At 55.6% G+C, this 22,611-nt stretch overlaps 1 protein-coding gene across 1 annotated transcript in view; it reads right to left on the bottom strand.

Annotated features, from left to right (window-relative positions):
- AGBL2 (AGBL carboxypeptidase 2) overlaps positions 1-22,611 on the bottom strand; it is a 50,429-nt gene that overhangs the window by 9,641 nt on the left and 18,177 nt on the right. The window contains exons 11-16 of the mRNA XM_074954478.1: positions 17,756-17,856; positions 15,119-15,249; positions 14,330-14,396; positions 13,448-13,552; positions 12,933-13,016; positions 11,601-11,676 (exon numbers count right to left, since the gene is read on the bottom strand). Of these exons, the coding sequence (XP_074810579.1) occupies positions 11,601-11,676; positions 12,933-13,016; positions 13,448-13,552; positions 14,330-14,396; positions 15,119-15,249; positions 17,756-17,856 (564 nt within the window). The remainder of the gene's footprint in view (positions 1-11,600; positions 11,677-12,932; positions 13,017-13,447; positions 13,553-14,329; positions 14,397-15,118; positions 15,250-17,755; positions 17,857-22,611) is intronic.

Here is a 22,611-nt window from a genome sequence, read left to right on the forward strand (position 1 = left end):
ATTTCTTGTATTGGGACCTGGGCCAGGAACGCCGCTGACAAGGCCTGTGCCCTCGTGTGCCGTAAGAGCTGGGGCTGGGGCCTTGGCCAGCTCGTAGCACGTGCGGATGCAGGACATGATCCAGGAAGATATTCTTTGAGATGAGAGCAGGAGTGCTTTCATCCGGTCTGCTACCACCATGTACAGCTGGTTCGACTTCCTGAACAGCTAAGACCACCGGACCAGGGGGATGAGGTGGATGAGGCTTTCTTCCGGCAACTCGCAGAAGCTACTAGATCGCACGCCCTGGGTCTCATGGGTGACTTTAATTTTCCTGATATCTGCTGGGAGAGCAATACAGCGGTGCATAGACAATCCAGGAAGTTTTTGGAACGCGTAGGGGACAATTTCCTGGTGCAAGTGCTAGAGGAGCCAACTAGGCGGGGAGCTTTTCTTGACCTGCTGCTCACAAACCGGGAAGAATTAGTGGGGGAAGCAAAAGTGGATGGGAATCTGGGGGGCAGTGACCATGAGTTGGTTGAGTTCAGGATCCTGACGCAGGGAAGAAAGGTAAGCAGCAGGATACAGACCCTGGACTTCAGGAAAGCAGACTTCGACTCCCTCAGGGAACGGATGGGTAGGATCCTCTGGGGGACTAACATGAAGGGGAAAGGAGTCCAGGAGAGCTGGCTGTATTTCAAGGAATCCCTGTTGAGGTTACAGGGACAAACCATCCCGATGAGTCGAAAGAATAGTAAATATGGCAGGCGACCAGCTTGGCTTAACGGTGAAATCCTAGCGGATCTTAAACATAAAAAAGAAGCTTACAAGAAGTGGAAGGTTGGACATATGACCAGGGATGAGTATAAAAATATTGCTCGGGCATGTAGGAATGAAATCAGGAGGGCCAAATCGCACCTGGAGCTGCAGCTAGCAAGAGATGTCAAGAGTAACAAGAAGGGTTTCTTCAGGTATGTTGGCAACAAGAAGAAAGCCAAGGAAAGTGTGGGCCCCTTACTGAATGAGGGAGGCAACCTAGTGACAGAGGATGTGGAAAAAGCTAATGTACTCAATGCTTTTTTTGCCTCTGTCTTCACGAACAAGGTCAGCTCCCAGACTGCTGCGCTGGGCATCACAGCATGGGGAGTAGATGGCCAGCCCTCAGTGGAGAAAGAGGTGGTTAGGGACTATTTAGAAAAGTTGGAAGTGCACAAGTCCATGGGGCCGGACGAGTTGCATCCGAAAGTGCTAAAGGAATTGGCGGCTGTGATTGCAGAGCCACTGGCCATTATCTTTGAAAACTCGTGGCGAACGGGGGAAGTCCCGGATGACTGGAAAAAGGCTAATGTAGTGCCAATCTTTAAAAAAGGGAAGAAGGAGGATCCTGGGAACTACAGGCCAGTCAGTCTCACCTCAGTCCCCGGAAAAATCATGGAGCAGGTCCTCAAAGAATCAATCCTGAAGCACTTACATGAGAGGAAAGTGATCAGGAACAGTCAGCATGGATTCACCAAGGGAAGGTCATGCCTGACTAATCTAATCGCCTTCTATGATGAGATTACTGGTTCTGTGGATGAAGGGAAAGCAGTGGATGTATTGTTTCTTGACTTTAGCAAAGCTTTTGACACGGTCTCCCACAGTATTCTTGTCAGCAAGTTAAAGAAGTATGGGCTGGATGAATGCACTATAAGGTGGGTAGAAAGTTGGCTAGATTGTCAGGCTCAGCGGGTAGTGATCAATGGCTCCATGTCTAGTTGGCAGCCGGTGTCAAGTGGAGTGCCCCAGGGGTCGGTCCTGGGGCCGGTTTTGTTCAATATCTTCATAAATGATCTGGAGGATGGTGTGGATTGCACCCTCAGCAAATTTGCAGATGATACTAAACTAGGAGGAGTGGTAGATACGCTGGAGGGCAGGGATAGGATACAGAGGGACCTAGACAAATTGGAGGATTGGGCCAAAAGAAACCTGATGAGGTTCAATAAGGATAAGTGCAGGGTCCTGCACTTAGGACGGAAGAACCCAATGCACCGCTACAGACTAGGGACCGAATGGCTAGGCAGCAGTTCTGCGGAAAAGGACCTAGGGGTGACAGTGGACGAGAAGCTGGATATGAGTCAGCAGTGTGCCCTTGTTGCCAAGAAGGCCAATGGCATTTTGGGATGTATAAGTAGGGGCATAGCGAGCAGATCGAGGGACGTGATCGTTCCCCTCTATTCGACATTGGTGAGGCCTCATCTGGAGTACTGTGTCCAGTTTTGGGCCCCACACTACAAGAGGGATGTGGATAAATTGGAGAGAGTCCAGCGAAGGGCAACAAAAATGATTAGGGGTCTGGAACACATGACTTATGAGGAGAGGCTGAGGGAACTGGGATTGTTTAGTCTGCAGAAGAGAAGAATGAGGGGGGATTTGATAGCTACTTTCAACTACCTGAGAGGTGGTTCCAGAGAGGATGGTTCTAGACTATTCTCAGTGGTAGAAGAGGACAGGACAAGGAGTAATGGTCTCAAGTTGCAGTGGGGGAGGTTTAGGTTGGATATTAGGAAAAACTTTTTCACCAAGAGGGTGGTGAAACACTGGAATGTGTTACCTAGGGAGGTGGTAGAATCTCCTTCCTTAGAGGTTTTTAAGGTCAGGCTTGACAAAGCCCTGGCTGGGATGATTTAATTGGGGATTGGTCCTGCTTTGAGCAGGGGGTTGGACTAGATGACCTCCTGAGGTCCCTTCCAACCCTGATATTCTATGATTCTATGATTCTATGATAAGTGTGCTCAATGTAGAATGTTAGCACTCGCTGAACATCCAATGAGTGTAGCCTCTGCTCTCGACTACTGGCATAAGGCTTAGGCTAGAAGATAGGTAGAAAAATGTCTTAGCTAGTATGAAAGAGTGACACTACCTTGGGAAGAAAGGCTGGGTGAGGCCTGAGTTGCATCTTATGCTTGTGGAAGACCGTGTAGGGTGGATCGGAGATAAGGGCCGTTAGCTCTGACACCCTCCTAGCTGATGTGATGGCCACCAGGAAGGCTACCTTCCATGATAGAGAAGGCAACAAGTTGCTATTGACTCAAAAGGGGCCCCATTAATTTGGAGAGGACAAGATTGAGGTCCCATGCTGGGACAGGCTGTCTGGTCTGAAGATGTAGGTATTCCAAACCCTTGAGGAAACAGCTTACCATGGGGTTAGCAAATACGGATTGGCCAGATGCTCCTGAGTGGAAGGCTGAGATAACAGCAAGATGTACTTTGATGAATGACACTGCCAGGCCTTGTTGTTTCAGGTACAGAAGGTGCTCTAGAATGAGTGGTACTGATGCCTGGAGTGGAGGTGTACGCTGCTGGGCACACCAGCAAGTGGACCTTTTCCACTGAGCTAGATATGTGGTCCTAGTAGATGGTTTCCTACTGCCAAGTAGGACCTCCCTTCCTGGTTCTGAGCACAGAAGCTCCATGGGGTTTAACCATGAAGCTTCCAGGCTGTGAGATGGAGGGACAGACTTTGACTCCCTCAGGGAACTGATGGGCAGGATCCCCTGGGAGAATAACATGAGGGGGAAAGGAGTCCAGGAGAGCTGGCTGTATTTTAAAGAATCCTTATTGAGGTTACAGGGACAAACCATGCCGATGTGTAGAAAGAATAGTAAATATGGCAGGCGACCAGCTTGGCTTAACAGTGAAATCCTTGCTGATCTTAAACACAAAAAAGAAGCTTACAAGAAGTGGAAGACTGGACAAATGACCAGGGAGGAGTATATAAATATTGCTCAGGCATGCAGGAGTGAAATCAGGAAGGCCAATCACACTTGGAGTTGCAGCTGGCAAGGGATGTTAAGAGTAACAAGAAGGGTTTCTACGGGTATGTTAGCAACAAGAAGGTCAAGGAAAGTGTGGGAGGCAATCTAGTGGCAGAGGCATAGGCGCCGACTCTGTGGGTGCTCCGGGGCTGGAGCACCCACGGGGAAAAATTGGTGGGTGCTCTGCACCCACCGGCAGCTACTCGCCCAGCTCACCTCCGCCTCCGCTTCCTCCCCTGATCATGCCTTCCCCGCTTCTCCCCCTAGCTCCCAGTGCTTGGCACCGCAAAACAGCTGTTTAGCGGCAGTAAGTGCTGGGAGGGAGGGGGGAGGAGGAGGAATGCAGTGCGCTCGGGGAAGAGGCGGGGCCAGGGCGAGGATTTGGGAAAGAAGTCCAATAGGGGCAGGGAGGGAGCGGAGTTGGGCTGGGAGAAGGCAGGGCAGGGGTGGAGTCGAGGTGGGACCAGGGGCGGAGGGGGGGGTCGAGCACCCACTGGCGCCAGGAAAAGTTGGCGCCTATGGACAGAGGATGTGGAAAAAGCTAATGTATTCAATGATTTTTTTGCCTCTGTCTTCACAAACAAGGTCAGCTCCCAGACTACTGCACTGGGCAGCACAGCATGGGGAGGAGGTGACCAGCCCTCTGTGGAGAAAGAAGTGGTTAGGGACTATTTAGAAAAGATGGACGAGCACAAGTCCATGGGGCCAGATGCGCTGCATCCGAGAGTGCTAAAGGAGCTGGCGGATGTGATTGCAGAGCCATTGGCCATTATCTTTGAAAACTCATGGCGAATGGGGGAAGTCCCGGATGACTGGAAAAAGGCTAATGTAGTGCCCATCTTTAAAAAAGGGAAGGAGGATGATCCGGGGAACTACAGGCGACTGAGCCTCACCTCAGTCCCCGGAAAAATCATGGAGCAGGTCCTCAAGGAATCAATTCTGAAGCACTTAGAGGAGAGGAAATTGATCAGGAACAGTCAGCATGGATTCACCAAGGGCAAGTCATGCCTGACTAACCTAATTGTCTTCTGTGCTGAGATAACTGGCTCTCTGGATGATGGGAAAGCAGTGGACGTGTTATTCCTTAACTTTAGCAAAGCTTTTGATACCGTCTCCCACAGTATTCTTGCCAGCAAGTTAAAGAAGTATGGGCTGGATGAATGGACTATAAGGTGGATAGAAAGCTGGCTAGATCGTTGGGCTCAACGGCCAGTGATCAAATGGCTCCATGTCCAGTTGGCAGCCGGTATCAAGCAGAGTGCCCCAAGGGTCAGTCCTGGGGCCAGTTTTGTTCAATATCTTCATTAATGATCTGGAGGATGACGTGGACTGCACTCTCAGCAAGTTTGCAGATGACACTAAACTGGGAAAAAGAAAAGGAGTACTTGTGGCACCTTAGAGACTAACCAATTTATTTGAGCATAAGCTTTCGTGAGCTACAGCTCACTTCATCGGATGCAGTTGATAGATTTCCACTCCATACGGCTAAATGCAGTGCCTTGCATAATGACAGGTTTCAGAGTAACAGCCGTGTTAGTCTGTATTCGCAAAAAGAAAAGGAGTACTTGTGGCACCTTAGAGACTAACAAATTTATTTGAGCATGAGCTTTCATGAGCTACAGCATCTGATGAAGTGAGCTGTAGCTCACGAAAGCTCATGCTCAAATAAATTGGTTAGTCTCTAAGGTGCCACAAGTACTCCTTTTCTTTTTGCGAATACAGACTAACATGGCTGTTACTCTGAAACTAAACTGGGAGAGGTGGTAGGTACGCTAGAGGATACGGATAGGATACAAAGGGACTTAGACAAATTAGAGGATTGGGCCAAAAGAAATCCGATGAGGTTCAACAAAGACAAGTGCAGAGTCCTGCACTTAGGGCGGAAGAATCCCATTCACTGCTACAGACTACGGACCGAGTGGCTAGGCAGCAGTTCTGCAGAAAAGGACCTAGGGGTTACAGTGGACAAGAAGCTGGATATGAGTCAACAGTGTGCCCTTGTTGCCAAGAAGGCTAACCGCATTTTGGGCTGTATAAGTAAGAGCATTGCCAGCAGATCGAGGGAAGTAATCATTCCCCTCTATTCGGCATTGCTGAGGCCTGATCTGGAGTACTGTGTCCAATTTTGGGCCCCACACTACAAGAAGGATGTGGAAAAATTGGAAAGAGTCCAGCGGAGGGCAACAAAAATTATTAGAAGGCTGGAGCACATGCCTTATGAGGAGAGGCTGAGGGAACTGGGATTATTTAGTCTGCAGAAGAGAAGAATGAGGGGGGATTTGATAGCTGCTTTCAACTACCTGAAAGGGGGTTCCAAAGAGGATGGATCTAGACTGTTCTCAGTGGTAGCAGATGACAGAACAAGGAGTAATGGTCTCAAGTTGCAGTGGGGAAGATTTAAGTTGGATATTAGGAAAAACTTTTTCACTAGGAGGGTGATGAAGCACTGGAATGGGTTACCTAGGGAGGTGGTGCAATCTCCTTCCTTAGAGGTTTTTAAGTTCAGCTTGACAAAGCCCTGGCTGGGATGATTTAGTTGGGGATTGGTCCTGCTTTGAGCAGGGGGTTGGACTAGATGACTTCCTGAGATCCCTTCCAACCCTGATATTCTATGATTCTATGACTGGAGGTCCAGGTGGTGAAGGTGACCATGGTCCTGAGTAATCAGATCAGAATGCAGTGGTAACTCGATTGGAGTGTCCACTGACAGCTCCAGGAGCATGGTGTACCACTGTTGTCGGGGCTATGCTCGGGCCACCAGAATTACCTCCATTCTGCCTCTGCAGATCTTGAGAAGTGGCTTGTGCACAAGAGGAATCGGGAGAAAGGCATCCAACAGGGTTGCCAGGGTATGCATACCTAATGACTTCATAGTCACCCGGGAGTCTTTTAAACTGTGCAGCTTGGAGTCTGTTTGCTCCAAAAATAACCCTGTGCCCTCAAATGGTAGGTCCTGCAGAGTTTGCTGCAGCTCTGGGGCAACCCGGATGCCTGTAGCCATGAGCTTCTCCTCATGGCTACTCCTGAGGAAAGGGTGCGGGAAGCTGAGTCCGCCAAGTCCAATGAAGCCTGGAGGGAGGTTCGCACCACTGCCTTCCCTTCATCAATGATAGCCGAGAACTTGGCTCTGGAGTCTGGCGGAATCAGCTACTTAAACTTCAACATGGAGGCCCACGAGTTGCGTATATTTTCCTGCCAAAAAGGTCCATCCTTTTAGACTCCTTGGATTTAGGGGCCAGCCCTTGCTGCCCCCGTCTCTCTTTCTCATTCACTGCCGATATTATGAGGGAGCATGGCTGTGAGTGAGAGAACAGGTACTCGTACCTCTTGGAGGGAACGAAGTACTTGCGCTCTAGGGCCCTGGCGGTGGGCGGGATTGAGGCAGGAGTCTGCCATAGAGTCTTAATATTGCTCTGGATAGTTTTTATCAGTGGCAGAGCTACCCTGGACGTCCTTTGGCGCAAGGATGTCAACCATGGGGTCTTCAGGTTCCATCACCTCCTCCACCTGTAACCCCATATTACGGGCAATCCTTCGTAGAAGGTCCTGGTGGCCCTGTGGTCAATTGTGGGGGGCCCCGAGGTTGAAGCTCCTACCACTGCTTCGTCCGGGGACAAAGATGAGGAGGCCAAAGGTTGTACGAGGTCCTTCTGACCCTCCAGCTCCCTGACCTCCTCCTGTTCAGCATCTGGGACCTCTATGGTGACCATAGCTGAGGTGACAGTAGCCTGGCCTTGCAATGAGTCATGCCTCGGAGTTGCCTCGGTGGCGACCTGAGCCGGCTGTGGGGCTTGCGCCACGGTCGCCTCAGAACCATGGGGCATAGGCCGGTCCTGGGCTGTCTGGGTGGTCAGTGCTCCGAGGCCACCAAACGGGAGCCCAAAAAGGCCATTGCGCCAGAGGCTGCCACTGGGATTGCCATGCCATTGGTGCCTTCCTCCATGGCTTGTCGGATCTATGCCTGCTGTGACGGGAATAGTACGAGTCACCATCCGAGTCCAAAGACACGGATCTCGACCGAGATGATCACAGTGGCGCCGCATGGTGCTGCGCCGGGGACCTGTGCCAAGTTGATGATGCAGGGGACCAGTGTGGAGACACCTGGGTCGGGGACTGAAATCGGGAATCCAATATCGTGGATCCGATGCCAGGAACTGGTTCTGAGAGTATGATACTGAGGGTCAGTGCCAATCTTCTCTCAGAGCTGGGGATCACTGCCGCTCCCTCATTGGTGCTGGGGAGCATCGTGCCACTGGTGCCAGGGAACCCCTTGCAGAGTCCGGTGCCAGACAGCAGTGCCTTGAGGGTGGCGATCTGGAGAGGTGTCAAGGCGAATGGTGCCAGGCAGGAGAGGGTGACCGCTGCATCATGGCCAGCTTGCCTCTAGATGGTGCAGGTCGTGGCAGCACCAGGGGGCTTATCTCTGATCACGGGGGGCTGAGGAGCTGTCATCGCTATTAAGTCCTGGGGTGGAGGGTAACTCCAACTCCTCCACGTGGCACTGCCCATCCTGGGAGTCGTGCACCAGACTTGACAGTCCCCCGTGGGAACCGAAGTTGACGGCGCTGACTCTTGCTGCCTGGACGCTGAGGGCTCCTTCACGGAACGCCCCAGTACTGCGCCTGCAGGTGCCACTGTTTTCTGCACCAGGGAGCGCCCCCTGTCGGCTTTTCTATGCCGCTTGTACGGCACCAGTGAGTGCGAGTGGTGCCGGGTTGTCTGTGCACGCTGCGGTGCCAGAGAGCGCCAGTGCCGGGTCTCTTAGACTAGCGTGCTTCCTCAGCACCGTGTCACCGTGGGCGACGAGTTCCATGGGCCTGCGGTGCCCAGGCACCACGGGCCCGGCTCCTGCACTGTCTGAGGCCGGGTCTCTCCCTCGGCCCCACCTTCTGCCATGGGCGCCCCCCCCACGCATCCCCAGAGCCATTTAAAACAGCCCAGGGCCCCCACTCACCACCAGCAGCGCTGCAGAGATGAGCGGCTTCCTGCCTGCTCGCTCCACCTGCCTGCCGGCCCCTCCCTGCAGCCCCTGGGCAGGGTGGGTCTGTGTCCCACCCCAAGCGCCCCTGAGGCCAATGGGAAGCTGTGGGGGCAGTGTCTGGGGGTAGCAGCACATGGAGACTCCCGGCCTACCCTAGAAGCCCCAGGTAAGCACCGCACACCGCCACCCCCTCCCAGGGCCTGCACCCCCAGCCCGGAGCCTGCACACAGAACCCAAACTCCATCCCAGAGCCTGCACCCCTACCCCCTTCCCACACCTGGCCCCAAACTCCCTCCCAGAGCTTGCACCCCTCACCTCCTCCTACACTCCCACCTCTTGCCCCAGCCCAGAGCCTACACCCAAACTCTGTTCCAGAGCCTGCACCCCCTCCCTCTGCACCCCCTCCTGTCCCCAAACTCCCTCCCTGAGCCTGCATCCCCACTCCCAGCCCAGAACCAGCACCCAAACTCTGTCCCAGAACCTGCACCCTCACCCCCACCTGCACATCCACCCCCTGCCCTAGCCCGGAGCCTGCACCCAGCACCCAAACTCCGTCCCAGAGCCTGCACCCCCACCCCCTTCCCACACACCCTCTCCTGCCCCCAAACTCCCTCTCAGAGCCTGAACCCCAACCCTCTGCACTCCCTCCCAGAGCCTGCACCCAAACTCCATCCCAGAGCCTGCACCCCAGATTCCCTCCCCCACCCAAACTCCCTCCCAGAGCGCAACCTCTCACCCCTTCTGCACCCCAATCCCCTGCCCCAGCCCAACCTACACCCCAGACCTCCTCCCCCCCCCCAAACTCCCTCCCAGAGCCTTAGGCAGGTGGGGGGCGGGTTCTGGGCACCACCAACATTTCTACAAACCTGCCGCCCCTGCGTGTCACCTACCGATGCCAGGGCACTCCCTACAGACGCGCTCGGTGTGGGGTCTTGGCGGTCCGCAGCAGACTGGGGATGAAGGGCAGATTCCATGAGCAACTGCTTCAATCAGAAATCTCGCTCCTTTTTAGTTCTGGGGCGGAAAGCCCTGAAGTTCTTTTACCTTTCTGTCTGGTGCATCTCCCCCAGACACGAGTTGTGGGGGTCACTCGCTGGCATAGGCTTGCTGCAGGTTCCACAGGGTTTAAAGCCTTGGGCTCGCGGCATGTCCCGGAGGCTAGAGGAAACCCCGCTCCCAAAACTCACTATAGACAATATAAACACTAACAACTAAGACTAACTACAACTAAACTAGGCTAAGCTAACTATATGAAAGAATGCTAAGGGAAGCACTTGCAAACCAAGAGAGCGCAGTTCCAACGATTGTCACTGGCGGTAAAAAGGAACTGAGGAAGGGCTGGTCATCAGGATCATAGAATCATAGACTATCAGGGTTGGAAGAGACCTCAGGAGGTCATCTAGTCCAACCCGCTACTCAAAGCAGGACCAACCCCAACGAAGTCATCCCAGCCAGGGCTTTGTAAAGCCGAGCCTTAAAAACCTCTAAGAAGGCAGGTCCGATGGTAGTGGGTTATGGCTGGTCCGATGGTAGTGGGTTATCAGAAATTATTACTGTTAGTTTAACTAACCTTTCGGGGGGGGAGGGATAGCTCAGTGGTTTGAGCATTGGCCTGCTAAGCCCAGGGTTGGGAGTTCAATCCTTGAGGGGGCCATTTAGGGGCCATTTAGGGATCTTGGGCAAAAATTGGGATTGGTCCTGCTTTGAGCAGGGGGTTGGACTAGATGACCTCCTGAGTTCCCTTCTAATCCTGATATTCTATGATTCTATGAGGGAGATTCCGCCACCTACCTAGGTAACCCATTCCAGTGCTTCACCACCCTCCTAGTGAAATAGTGTTTCCTAATATCCAACCCAGATCTCCCCCACTGCAACTTGAGACCATTGCGCCTTGTTCTATCATCTGCCACCGCTGAGAACAGCCGAGCTCCATCCTCTTTGGAACCCCCTTCAGGTAGTTGAAGGCTGCTATCAAAACCCCCCTCACTCTTCTCTTCTGCAGACTAAATAACCCCAGTTCCCTCAGCCTCTCCTCATAAGTCATGTGCCGCAGCCCCCTAATCATTTTTGTTGCCCACTGCTGGACTCTCTCCAACTTGTCCACAAATATATTTGTGAGTCATTGAACGCCATGAAGGTGCCACTCCTGGGGCTCCACAGCCGACCCGATGGGAGCTGCTAAGGGAAAACTTTCTGACAACTGTGCATGTGGCACGCACACACCTGATTGGAATTGACATGAACAAGCGCTCGAAGAACAACTGGAGTTCCTACAGTGACTGGAAAACCCCTTCCATTGGCATAGGCTGCATCTACAAGAGGGGGCTATGCCAATATAGTCTGCATAGTGTAGACATACCCTGGGATCTTAAGGTCTCCAGCAGGCATCTGGTGCCCTCCAAGACAATGGGAGTTGGATCAGGGGACTGGACGGAATGACCCTGGAGCTGGGCACTGCATCTCAGCCCGGGCAAGGTAGCTACATTTTATCTTACTCCTGCTCTCAGGGCTTGGTTGCTATGGAGGGCAAACCAGCGTTTGAAGCTTTTTGGGGCTGTGAAGAACACTATTTTGGAGCATCTATAGCTAAGGAGCAGGTTGGGCAATTCATTTCCAGTGTGGCAGAGAAATTCGACCTCTGCCCCAGAACTAGTCTCCCAATTCTGAGCCTGCAATTCCTTTGGTTTGTGAGTTTTAGGTGGAGTGACAAAACTGAGTTTATAATGGAAACTTGGTAGCAGCTTTAATTATGGACCAGCTCATGTTACTCCCTAATTACACACACCCATGTACACACACACCCTTTCTAGCACACGACGTGTGCCAAGACCACTTTGCACCCAGACCTGGTAGCTTCTCCTGGCGGGCATTAGGTTTTCTCCTCTGCAGATCTGAAATGAGACCAGCTTCTGGAGTCCTGCCCTGTGTGGGGAAACATGGACACCGTAAGCCTGTCTCCACGCCTCCTGCCACGGCTCCGGCTCGGGAAACGAGGCATGGGCCTGTGCACACGGCAGCCATGTCACTGCTTGTAGTGAAGCTGCTTGGGCCACACCTGGAAGGGCTCTGCCTCTCCCACGTGACGCAGATGGCCAGGTTTCCAGAGAGCTCAGGGCCGGCACACACCAGAGTATGCAGCTCTTCTGAAAGTCCAGCCCCATTTTCTAGCAAGAATGGGGTGCTCTGACAGCTGCTTTCTGGCCAGTGTAAAATCCCCATCTGCCATGAGAATCTAGCGGGTAAGTTGGCTCTTGCCCTGGGCCTCCCACCTGATCCCTGTGGACTTTACTGTATGAGCTGGAACACACCGATTCTGTAGGAGCGATTCTCCTTCAGTAGCGCCCTGATCTGCAGTGCCGCAGGTCTGCTCCAGCCCTTTAGCTACGCACAGGAGACCTGTCGTGCTCAGGGGGGGCACATACTCCTCCCTCTGCCCACCCTATCAGAATGGAAATAGGGACCCTGCAGTGACGGGAGCTGGGAAGGAGCTGCTCTACCTCTGCGCCCCCCTCATTCACCATGGCCCCTGGCACTGGGGTCAAACCTTGCTACCTCAGCCGCGGCTGGAGGTCTCAGCCCTCACCGTGCTGGGAGCTGTACGAACATGGGGTCCCAGAGCAGACCTAACAGGTTATTGAGACAAACAAGCAGGTTGCATGGGGGAGTCGGGGTTATGGCAGCGGATGCCCGGCTCTCAGACAGGCAGGGCACAGGCAGTTGGCGAAGGGACGTTAAAGGAAGAAGGAGTAAAAATTGAACCACCCTGCACCAGATCTGGGTGCGTGGGGTGGCGGGCAGCGGAGAATAATTAAGAGAGTGTCAGTGTTTTTTCAGTGTGTGTGTGTGTGTGTGTGTGTCTGCTTCCTCCTGCTGGCATGGATGAGCCTTCTGCTGCCCCGCCCCTGCTGCCAGGGAAGAGCCCTACGTGTGTATGTCCATCCCCGCTGCAAGAGTGGGTTACAGTGTCTCGAACCCAGAGCCCTTTCAGACTCCATCCTCTGCCAGGGGTCAGGGAGACAGACGATCTCCAACGCCCCCAACTTGGTGTCGCAGGCGCAGACCCCATTGCAGTCCCTGGGAGCCCAGCACCAGCAGCACCCTCTGGCCCTAGCTATGCAGTGGGGCCAAGCAGATGGTACTGTGGCTGTGAGCGGAGGGAGAGGGGAACTGCACTGCACCTGTTTGCCAGAGTTGTCCTCCACCGCGCTGACAGGCTGGTGGGTCCGGCAGGTGGGGCTCCCCAACCTTCTCTCCCCAGCCACCTGCAAGAAGACCCAGAGGGGCATTTCCGAAAGAAAGCAAAGCAACCCTCTCCTCCCACACACCCTCTGCCAGCTGCTGGCAGAGCGAGCACTAGCCAGGGCGCTCCCCCAGGGGAGGAACTACACGCACTGGGAAGGGCCCCAGGTCACGGAGCCCACCAATGTGGCCAGGGCGTGAGTCGCTCTGCGACGTGTGTATGTGGCCAAGGCCTCAGTCTCCCTGCAGGCTGCTCCTCCCTCCCCGCAGGGCAGGAAGCTGAACAAGGGCACATGCAGAACTGCACCCACAATACCCTTCAACCAGCCAGAGAGCTACCCAAGGCCGGCCCGTCATGGAGGACTCGTCCATTGGGAGGCCTTTGCAGGCCCCTGCCACACTGTCCCAGGGAGGAGGCAGCTCCGTGGTGTGCCCCATCTGGCGTGCTCCTTACCGGGGTCTTGTCTTGGCACGTCTGCCCCTGGCTCAAGGCGTACTTCTGACGCAGCTCGTTCCTCTCCTTCCTCGTCCGCAGCCGCTTCTTCTTCTTCTGATGGAACTGGTGGGGTGAGCAAGGACCCCGCGCTCAGCACAGCTCCACCAGGGGACAGCCCTGCTCCCCAGGAAACACACCATTCCCGACCACCCACAGCCGTCAATCGAGCCAAAGAAACCCATGCCGAGGCCAAGGGATGGTAACACGTCACCTGCAAAACTGGCCTCCATCCGGCCCATCCCGCTACCCTCGTCCGCAGGAGGCCTGGCCCTGGGGTGCTCAGCTCGCCTACGGTGCTTCAGCAACACACACCCCTCCAGCATTGGCCAACAGCAGCAGACCCCAGCCCTGACGGACCCAGCCCCAGCCCTCCCTGGGCTGCTCCCACTGCGGCAATCGCTGGGACCAGCTCAGCCCCGGGCGCTGCAGCTGGTTTCCTAACACCCAAAGCTCTTACTGCGGAGGGTGAAGGGTGAGTCGGGCAGCCCGGATCGCCAGTGAATCAGGGAGCCCAGCCAGACTGTGCTGCCCCGCCATTTCCAGCGTGCTGCAAACATTTGTATTCACACCCCACGTGCTCCTGGCCCCCTCCCATGAGAGAGCGTCACCCTGTCTGCCTCCAGGCGCCACGCAGCCCCTAAGCAGCCCCTTCCTAGAATGGCAGGTGGGCAGCCGAGGAGCCGGGAGCTAGCAGGAGAATGGCCACCCCATGTGGAGTGTAACGGCCTCACTTCCGGGGGCTGGGCATGGGGCATCGCACAGGGGTCTATTAGCCCTCATTCACATTGCCCCCTGGGCACTGCCCATAGTTACATCCCTCCGCAGCCGCGTGGCTCTCACCTTCTCTGCCATGCTGAGTAAATGAGCAGGTAGGCCGTCGGACTGCGAGCTGTTGGAGCCGCTGGTGCTGCGCCAGGCAAAGAGAGCCCCTTAGCTGTTTGCACAGATTCCTGGCTTCCAAGGCCACAAGGGCCCATTCGGACCACCCTGCAGAAAAGACAGGCCCCCCCCAGCCATCCCTGCAGCCAGCCCAGAACCCCCAGCTGAGCCCCCAGCCACCCCGATCCAGTCTGGATTTACGGATGTCAAGTGGCGGAGACTCGCCCAGGCCAGCTGTTCCGATGGTCATTCCCCTCCTTGCTGAACCCAGCCCCTTCTCTCTCCTCTGGACTTGTCACTTCAGCTCCCAGCCGCTGGATCTCGCTCTGCCGGTATCTGTGGCGTTCAGAGCCCCCTGCTAGCAGAAATCTCCTCCCTGCCGTGAGCCAGGAGGCTCCTGCTGAACTCACACTGCCTGGCAGGTCCCGAGTGCTGGGCGCAGCCAAGGCCTGGGGCTTTAGGGACAGAATGAGCTGGGGGCAGCTGTCGCTTGGGGGTTCCCCAACGCGGGCCAGGAGCACAGCCCCGCAGCTCTGGGGTCTCTAGGATCAGAGAAGTGGGTTTTATGGGGCCAGCCAGCCTTCCCCCAGTCAGGCACAGCACACCCTCTGCCAGGAGTGCAAAGGGCTCAGCCCACCCTCCTCCCTCCAAGGCTCCTCCGGAGATGGGCCTGGCCAGCCATGGACCAGGGGTCCCTGGGGCAGCAGAGCTCAGGAGGGTTCTCCTTGGAGGGTGACAGGGCGGCGGTACCTGGACTCAATGTCTGACAGGGAGATGTCGCTCCAGGCACCGTCTGAGTCCTGCCCACGGCCCAGATCCTTGAGCTTTTGATGGATTTGATGCTGAAGCAGCTCCTGGAGCTCGGACAGACACTGCAGGAACTGAGAGTAGAGAGGCAAGAGCTCACACACACCTCCAATGGAAGGAGTTTCACTTTTGGGAGCACTCCATGAGTCTCTGCTTGGCCAAACCCATCCCCTGCAGCACACACAGTCTAAAGGGAAGGAGCAATTAAGCCCCTTTATGGAGAGAGACAAATACAATAGAAGCTACTGCCCAAGGCACTCAGCCACATGGCAGAGTTAAACTGTGTGGTCTGAGGGCAACCCAGGGCTGGCTGCGAACACATGGGCTAGGGGATGGCATGGCAAGCTGTGTGTAAGAGAAAGAAAAGCCACAGACAGCAAGACAAGCAGTCGAGAGCATGGCTCTGGTAGGAAGCAGAGACACAGCTCTTTGGGCACAGACCTGGGGGATTTCTGAGCAAGAACACTGCCTGCTGCTGTTTGTTCCTTCTGTGCTCAGTGGAACAGAACTCTGCTTGCATACTTTTCAGCTGAACGGGATTATACCTAGAATATCCCCAACTCGAAGTATCTGTTTCTCCTCCTAACAGAAACAAACCTGCAAGGCCCTGAGTACTGACAAACTGCTTGGGCCAGAGGGGCAACCTGGCTCCCACGTGCAGTGACTCTGGAACATGGCAGCCAGGGCTCAGACACTTGGATGAGCTGACAAAGATTCCATGACTGGGATGTCCAGTACAGAGAGTCATAGAATCATAGAATAACAGAGTTGGAAGGGACCTCTGGAGGCCATCTAGTCCAACCCCCTGCCCAGAGCAGGACCAATCCCAACTAAATCATCCCAGCCAGGGCTTTGTCAAGCCTGACCTTAAAAACTTCTAAGGAAGGGGATTCCACCACCTCCCTAGGTAACGCATTCCAGTGTTTCACCACCCTCCTAGTGAAAAAGTTTTTCCTAATATCCAACCTAAACCTCCCCCACTGCAACTTGAGACCATTACTCCTTGTCCTGTCATCTGCTATCACTGAGAATAGTCTAGATCCATCCTCTTTGGATCCACCTTTCAGGTAGTTAAAAGCAGCTATCAAATCCCCCCTCATTCTTCTCTTCCGTAGACTAAACAATCCCAGTTCCCTCAGCCGTTCCTCATAAGTCATGTGTTCCAGTCCCCTAATCATTTTTGTTGCCCTCCGCTGGACGGACATCCTTCTTGTAGTGTGGGGCCCAAAACTGGACACAGTACTCCAGATGAGGCCTCACCAATGTCGAATAGAGGGGAACGATCACGTCCCTCGATCTGCTGGCAATGCCCCTACTTATACACCCCAAAATGCCATTGGCCTTCTTGGCAACAAGGGCACACTGTTGAGTCAACAACACAGAGATCCTTGGCAGGGGCTGGCAAATGGCCAGGGCACTGCAGGAAGAGCGCTAGCATCCCTGGAATGCAGAGTAATTCCAGAGTGCACAAAGGAACACAGTGATTGCAAACACATATGTTAAGGTGCCATCTCTCCTGAGTCCCTACGCCCCTGGTGTGCCCACGGCTAGTATAATACTGCTCCTCTGCCTGCCTCCCTACACCCTGGTGTGCCCATGGCTGGTATAACACAGCTCCTCCACCTCTATCCCTACACCCCTGGTGTGCCCACGGCTGGTATAACACTGCTCCTACCCCTGCGTCCCTACCCCCCCGGTGTGCCCATGGCTGGTATAACACTGCTCCTCCCTCTGCGTCCCTACGCCCCTGGTGTGCCCACAGCTGGTATAACCCTGCTCCTCTGCCTGGGTCCCTATCCCCCAGTGTGGCCACGCATGGTATAACACTGTTCCTCCCCTGCGTCCCACACCCCTGGTGTGGCCACGGCTGGTGTAGGTCCTGGTATCTCCATGTGTCCCTCAGTCTGCACTGTGCCTGGACCTAATGTCTGACACTCCCTCTGCCCCGCTTGCCTTTTCTCAGTGTGTTTCCACCCCGGTCTGTGTTCTCCCATGCCCTGAGCACATCCCCAGGCTTGCAGCAAGCCCAGACCTGGGCAACTGTGGAGCCTAGCACTCATCACTATAGTCACAAGATGCCCAGGGTGGACCCCTCCATGTATGTTTGTGTGGCTCAGCCTGCAGGCACAAGGCAGGGAAGAGGCTGGCAGCTCTGGAAAGCTGAGGAGGGGTTGGGGCTTCAGCAGGCTCCTAGGCTGGGTGACCGAGATGCCAAAGAGGTGGCTGAGATGAGGGACGGAGCCCAGGGAGGAGCAGCAGGACCGGTGGGTGTAAATTCCCTGGGCGCAGCACTCGGGCCTTTCGACACCATTTCCCACTGATGGGAAACTTGGAATCCAGCGAGTGCTCGGACCCACAGACAGCAGCCCAGGGCTTAATTTGTAATGAAAGAGGTGCTGGGGCTATGAACTGCTAGGCCCAGGGGTGCTGGGGCTATGAACTGCCAGGCCCGGAGGTGCCAGGCCCGGAGGTGCCAGGGCTCAGCCCTGGCACAAATTAAGCCCCGAGCAGCCCCTGTTCACTCCCACCCCTGTCCCACCCCTAGCCCCTGCAGCAGGGCTGCGTGGAGCCAGCTCTCACCTTGGTGCGGTCAGGGTCACAGAAATCCAGCAGCGTGTCGCAAATGTGATAGCCCAGAGATTTGAGATCCTCTGAGGTGAAGTGGGAGTCGCTCTTCCTGCCTGAAAGAGGGGCAGAGACACAGGGTGAGGGCCCTGGATTCACAGTACACCAGTCTGGTCCTGGCGCCCGCCTTTCCACCCCACCACATTCTTGGGGTTTGCCCAGCAGAGAGCACACACAGCAGCACAACCCACCTTCCCCAGGCTGCTCTCCCTGCTATTGGGGCCCTTTGGCTCCATGGCACTTTAGATCTCAATGCAGCTGTGTGACAAAGTGGGGATTTTCTGTGTTTTGTATGAATACCGTGTGTGCCTCAGTTTCCCCTCTATGCTGCATGGTTAACTAGGGGTGGGAAAAGGCTGTTGACTCTCGGGCAGGCTATGAGAAAGGTGTGGCTGGTGCTTGCTGTCTCAGGTTTGGGGCCCAGGCCATTGGAGAGTCCATGGAGGCAATGTCAAATGGCAGGACATTTGGTACCTAGCAACGACAATGGATGGCCCAGTCCTCCACAGGCAGCCAGCCGTGTGAGACCAGCTGGTTAACAAAGGACTGAGGAGGGGCCAGGTTGGGAATTGGGACACAGGGGCACATAGGGACAGAAGGGGAGCCAAGGGGGTCATGCCATGTGGCTGAGGCTCTGGGGATCCAGAATGGACCAAGCCATAACTTTCTTTTCTCTGTGCTAACCAAGGACTTGCCACGCCTTGGTCCATACGCTACTGACCCTGCTGCTTTTACAGCCCTGGCTGAATCTCTGCACATGCTAAGCTGGGGGGTGCCCTGCTCCCTCAGGTGCCCAGCTCAGGCGAACTCGCTGAAGGGAGCTTGCGGCGTGAAACGAGTGTTTGAGGCTTAGAGCTTCAGTCCTGGGAGGCGGTAACAGAGTAAGACCTGAAGGGGGTCTGGCGCCCTGAAGGGGTCCTCCCAAACTGTCCCAGAGCTGCTCCAGAGCACTGGACCTGTGGCTCCATGCCATGCAGCAAGGCCGACGGGGCACTGAAAGGGTAGGGCTGTCCTGAGCAATGTGCCTAGCTGGCACCATGCAGCACTGGGATTTAGCTCTGCCTTCAGGCCACAGTTTGCTGCCGGACCTCTCCCCTGCTGTCTGCATGCAAGTCAGCCCCCGCACTCACCTCCTGCTCCCACTTCTTGGGAGGAATTGGGGCCACACAGCCCTAGAGCCTCAGGGCTTGTCTGTGCATGCAGCAATGTGCACTGTGGGCTGTGGATGCCGAGGTGCCCTGAGGTGTTGGGCACAAGTAGGGTCCACACCAGTCAGTGAGTGCATGAGTGGGGTTGGGAATTCACACCACATGCGCCCTGCTGCACCATGTAGACAAGCCCCTAGACTCCAAGGCCAGAAGGGACCATTGTGATCATCTCATCTGAACTCCTGTATAGCACAGGCCAGAGAACCGCCCTGGAATAACTCCTGGTTGAACCAGAGCAGAGCTTTTAGAAACACATCCAGTCTGGATCTGAAAATTGCCTGGGGTGGAGAATCCACCAGGACCCTTGGGAAGTTGTCTCATTGGTTAATTACACTGTTGAAAATGTGCCCCTTATTTCAGTCGGAATTGGTCTCGCTTCAACTTCCAGCCATTGGAACGTCCAGCCTCCTCCTCTCCACATCCCTTCTCTCCCTCCTCGGTGCTGTCACCTTCCTCACCGCCTGCACCCCCTCCCCACAACCCCACCGCTGACCTACACCCTTCGGCTCTCCCCACCTGCCCCCCACTCTGGGCAGGATCTCGCCAGCTTTCCGAGTGAAGATGGACACACCCCGCTGAGGCCTGCCCCTGCCCCTTCTCCATCTCCTTGCTCATTGGCACAGAGGCTTCTCACGGGCTCTCCATCCCTAGCCCCACCGCCCCCTCGACCCCATCCCCTCCCCTGCTAACCTCCCTGTGCCCCACTTTCATCCCTCCCCGCATCCTCCCCTCCCAGCTCAAGCACACTGCTCCCCCAGGCTCAGAAAGCCAGCCCTCACCTCTCAGCCCTGCAACCCTCTTCTCCCACTCCCCCCTGGACCCCCCACTAGCCCTCTCCACTCCGCTCCCACCAGTCTCTGGGCTGCTACGGCCCCATCCCCCTTCGTCTCCAAGGCATTTCCTCTGGTGCCTCCCCACCTTGCCCCGCCAGGTGTTCCAGGCTCTGCCCTCCCCAGTTCTCCTCCCACCTCTCTGGCAGCCTCACCTGGAGCGAGCAGAGGGGCCGGGCCTCCCTCCAGTGCCAAGGGGGTTAATTCCCTGGGGAGGCGCAGCTGAGCCCGCCCCGCCCCCTTGAAGGAAGTGTAGGGGGGCGGAAGAATAAGAGCAGCAGGGCCCTGCCTGCAGCGTTGCAGCGGATGGGAAGGAGGCAGACAGCGATGCAGGGAGCCCAGCCCAGCCCAGCCCAGCCCTGCCCTGCCCTGCCCTGCCCTGCCCTGCCCTGCATTGCCCGAGGAGGCTGGAGGAAGGGTCGCCCGGTTGCAAGCCACAGAGTGACACATTGCTCCGGTCGTGCACAAGGTAGCAACTGCTTGTTTCCCCACTGACCCCGTGGGCCCCGGGGTAGGACCCGGTGCAGCAGCGTGGACCTGGGGTCCCCAGTCTCGGGGGCTGGCCAGGCGCAAAACCTTAGGCCGGGACGCCTAGCCAGTGACTGGCTTGTTGCTCAGCCCGCATCCCTGCCCCAGCCAGGAGAGTGAGGCCATAGCCCGTTTCAGTGCTCAGCCCCCACACCCCAAGAGGCCAGAGTCCTAGCGTGTTTGGGGTGCCCCCAACCAGGGACCGGGGATTCCCGCTGACTGGCAGTGTATGTTGGGTCCTCTAGTGGAGACCAGACCAGAAGAAGAGCTCAATGGGCTGATGCGTGGCCACAGGTCAGGCCGCCTGATGAATTTCTGGCTAGCCTGCTGACTCCTTTTTGACCCCAGAAGGGGGCGCCCTTACCCCAAGAGGGAGGAACCCTACAACTTGGTGGAGAACACAGACCTTACACACATCCCCCCGCCCCCCCGAGTCGAGGGGACGAGCTAAGGGTGAACTACAATGCTCCCCATGGAAATGGGATTGAAGGAAGGAGTACTCAACCATGACATGGTGGATATGGAGATGCTGATAAAGTGGCTCACAGAGAGCCGGCAGCAGCAGCTTCTTCAGCAGCTGGGCAGTCAGCAACAACAATTAATCCGAGAGCTGGGGGCCCAGCACCAAAAGCAGCAGCAGCAGTGTTTGCAGCAGCTTGCTGCTCTGCTCCCGATCCTTGCAGGCCCCAGTTCTGATGGAGAAGCGACCCCCCAACCAGCTCTGTGGTACCCTTTCACCTAGCTAAGATGGGGCCCGATGATGATCCAGAGGCCTTTCTGGTCACATTCGAGCGGGTTGCCTCAGCAGCTAAGTGGCCCCCCGAGCAATGGGCCACCCTTTTGGCTCCATACCTAACGGGTCCAGCTCAGGCCGTGTACTGCAGGCTCTCGGTGGCTGACGCCCAAGACTATGGGTGCCTGAAAAGCGCCATCCTCGATGCCCTCGACATCACGCCTGAGACCTTCTGGCAACGACTGAGGGGAAGGACATATCCACCAGGGGCCAGACCTAGGATGGTGGCTTAGCAGCTAAAGGATGCATGCTGGAGGTGGCTACAGCCCAAGCAGCGTAAAGGAGCTGAGGTTGCTGAGCAGGTGGTTCTCGAGCAATTTGTACACATCCTTCCATCCCAAGGAAGGTCATGGGCAGGTCTGGATCGACAAAGCTCGAGCCCAAAAACAACCCTCTGGTATGCTGATGATCCCAGTGAAAGTTGATGGGGTACGGGTTTCCGCACTCGTAGACTCAGGGTGTGGGCAGACACTCATCTGCCAGGACCTCATTAAGACTCCAGGCCTGCCAGAGGGGATGATTCATGTTCAGTGCATTCATGGTGATGTGAAGCCCTATCACAGTAACTTGGGCACTGTGATGGTGAATGGTGAGACTAGAACCCTGAATGTAGGCCTGGCTTCAAAACTAGCATACCCCATTATCCTGGGCCATGACAGGAGGGGATTTGCGAAGGTCCTACACACTGCAAGTCCTGAGTCCAACTGTCCGGAGTCAGCCATTGAACGAGACCTCCTTGAAGGGGAAGGGAAGACACCCACTGACCCTGGCACCAGCAGTGGGGAACACCAAGATAGAGACACCCTGGATGAGGAGGCCACCCCAAGGCAACCCAGCAGTGAAGAGATGTGGAATTTGGGGGCCAGCTTTGCCCAAGATCAATGGGAAGACCCCACACTCAGTCAAACCTACAAACAGGTAACCAGCATCAACGGGGAAAGTCATGGAACCTCACCGGGCAGGAAAGTACCCCCAGTTCGAGTTGATGGGTGACCACCTGTACATATTGACCATGACCCACAGACCCAAGAAATCTGGGCTCAGTTGGTGGTGTCATCCTGTGACTCACCCGTGATGTCCCTGCCACAGGACATCTGGGCCATGAGAAAACAATGGCCCAAGTTCTGGCCCAGTTTTTCTGGCTGGGGGTGCACCAAGAAGTTAGAGACTTCTGTAATTCCTGTCCAGAGTGCCAGCTCGGCACCCCGCAAGGAGTACCAAAGGCCTGCCTCGTCCCACTCCCATTAATGGGGAACCCCCTTTGAGAGGGTTGCCATGACTTGGTGGGCACCCCTCACAAAAAGCATCACTAAGTTCAAGTACATCTTGGTGGTCCTGCACTACGCCACCTGATTCCCAGAGACAGTTTCCCCTCAAGAACACTAAAATGCAAACCATCGCCTTGGAGTTGCTCAAGATCGTTGTCTGAGTAGGCCTTCCTGGGGAAATCTT

Source organism: Natator depressus, chromosome 6 (assembly GCF_965152275.1).
Source record: "Natator depressus isolate rNatDep1 chromosome 6, rNatDep2.hap1, whole genome shotgun sequence".
Lineage (NCBI taxonomy): Eukaryota > Metazoa > Chordata > Testudines > Cheloniidae > Natator > Natator depressus.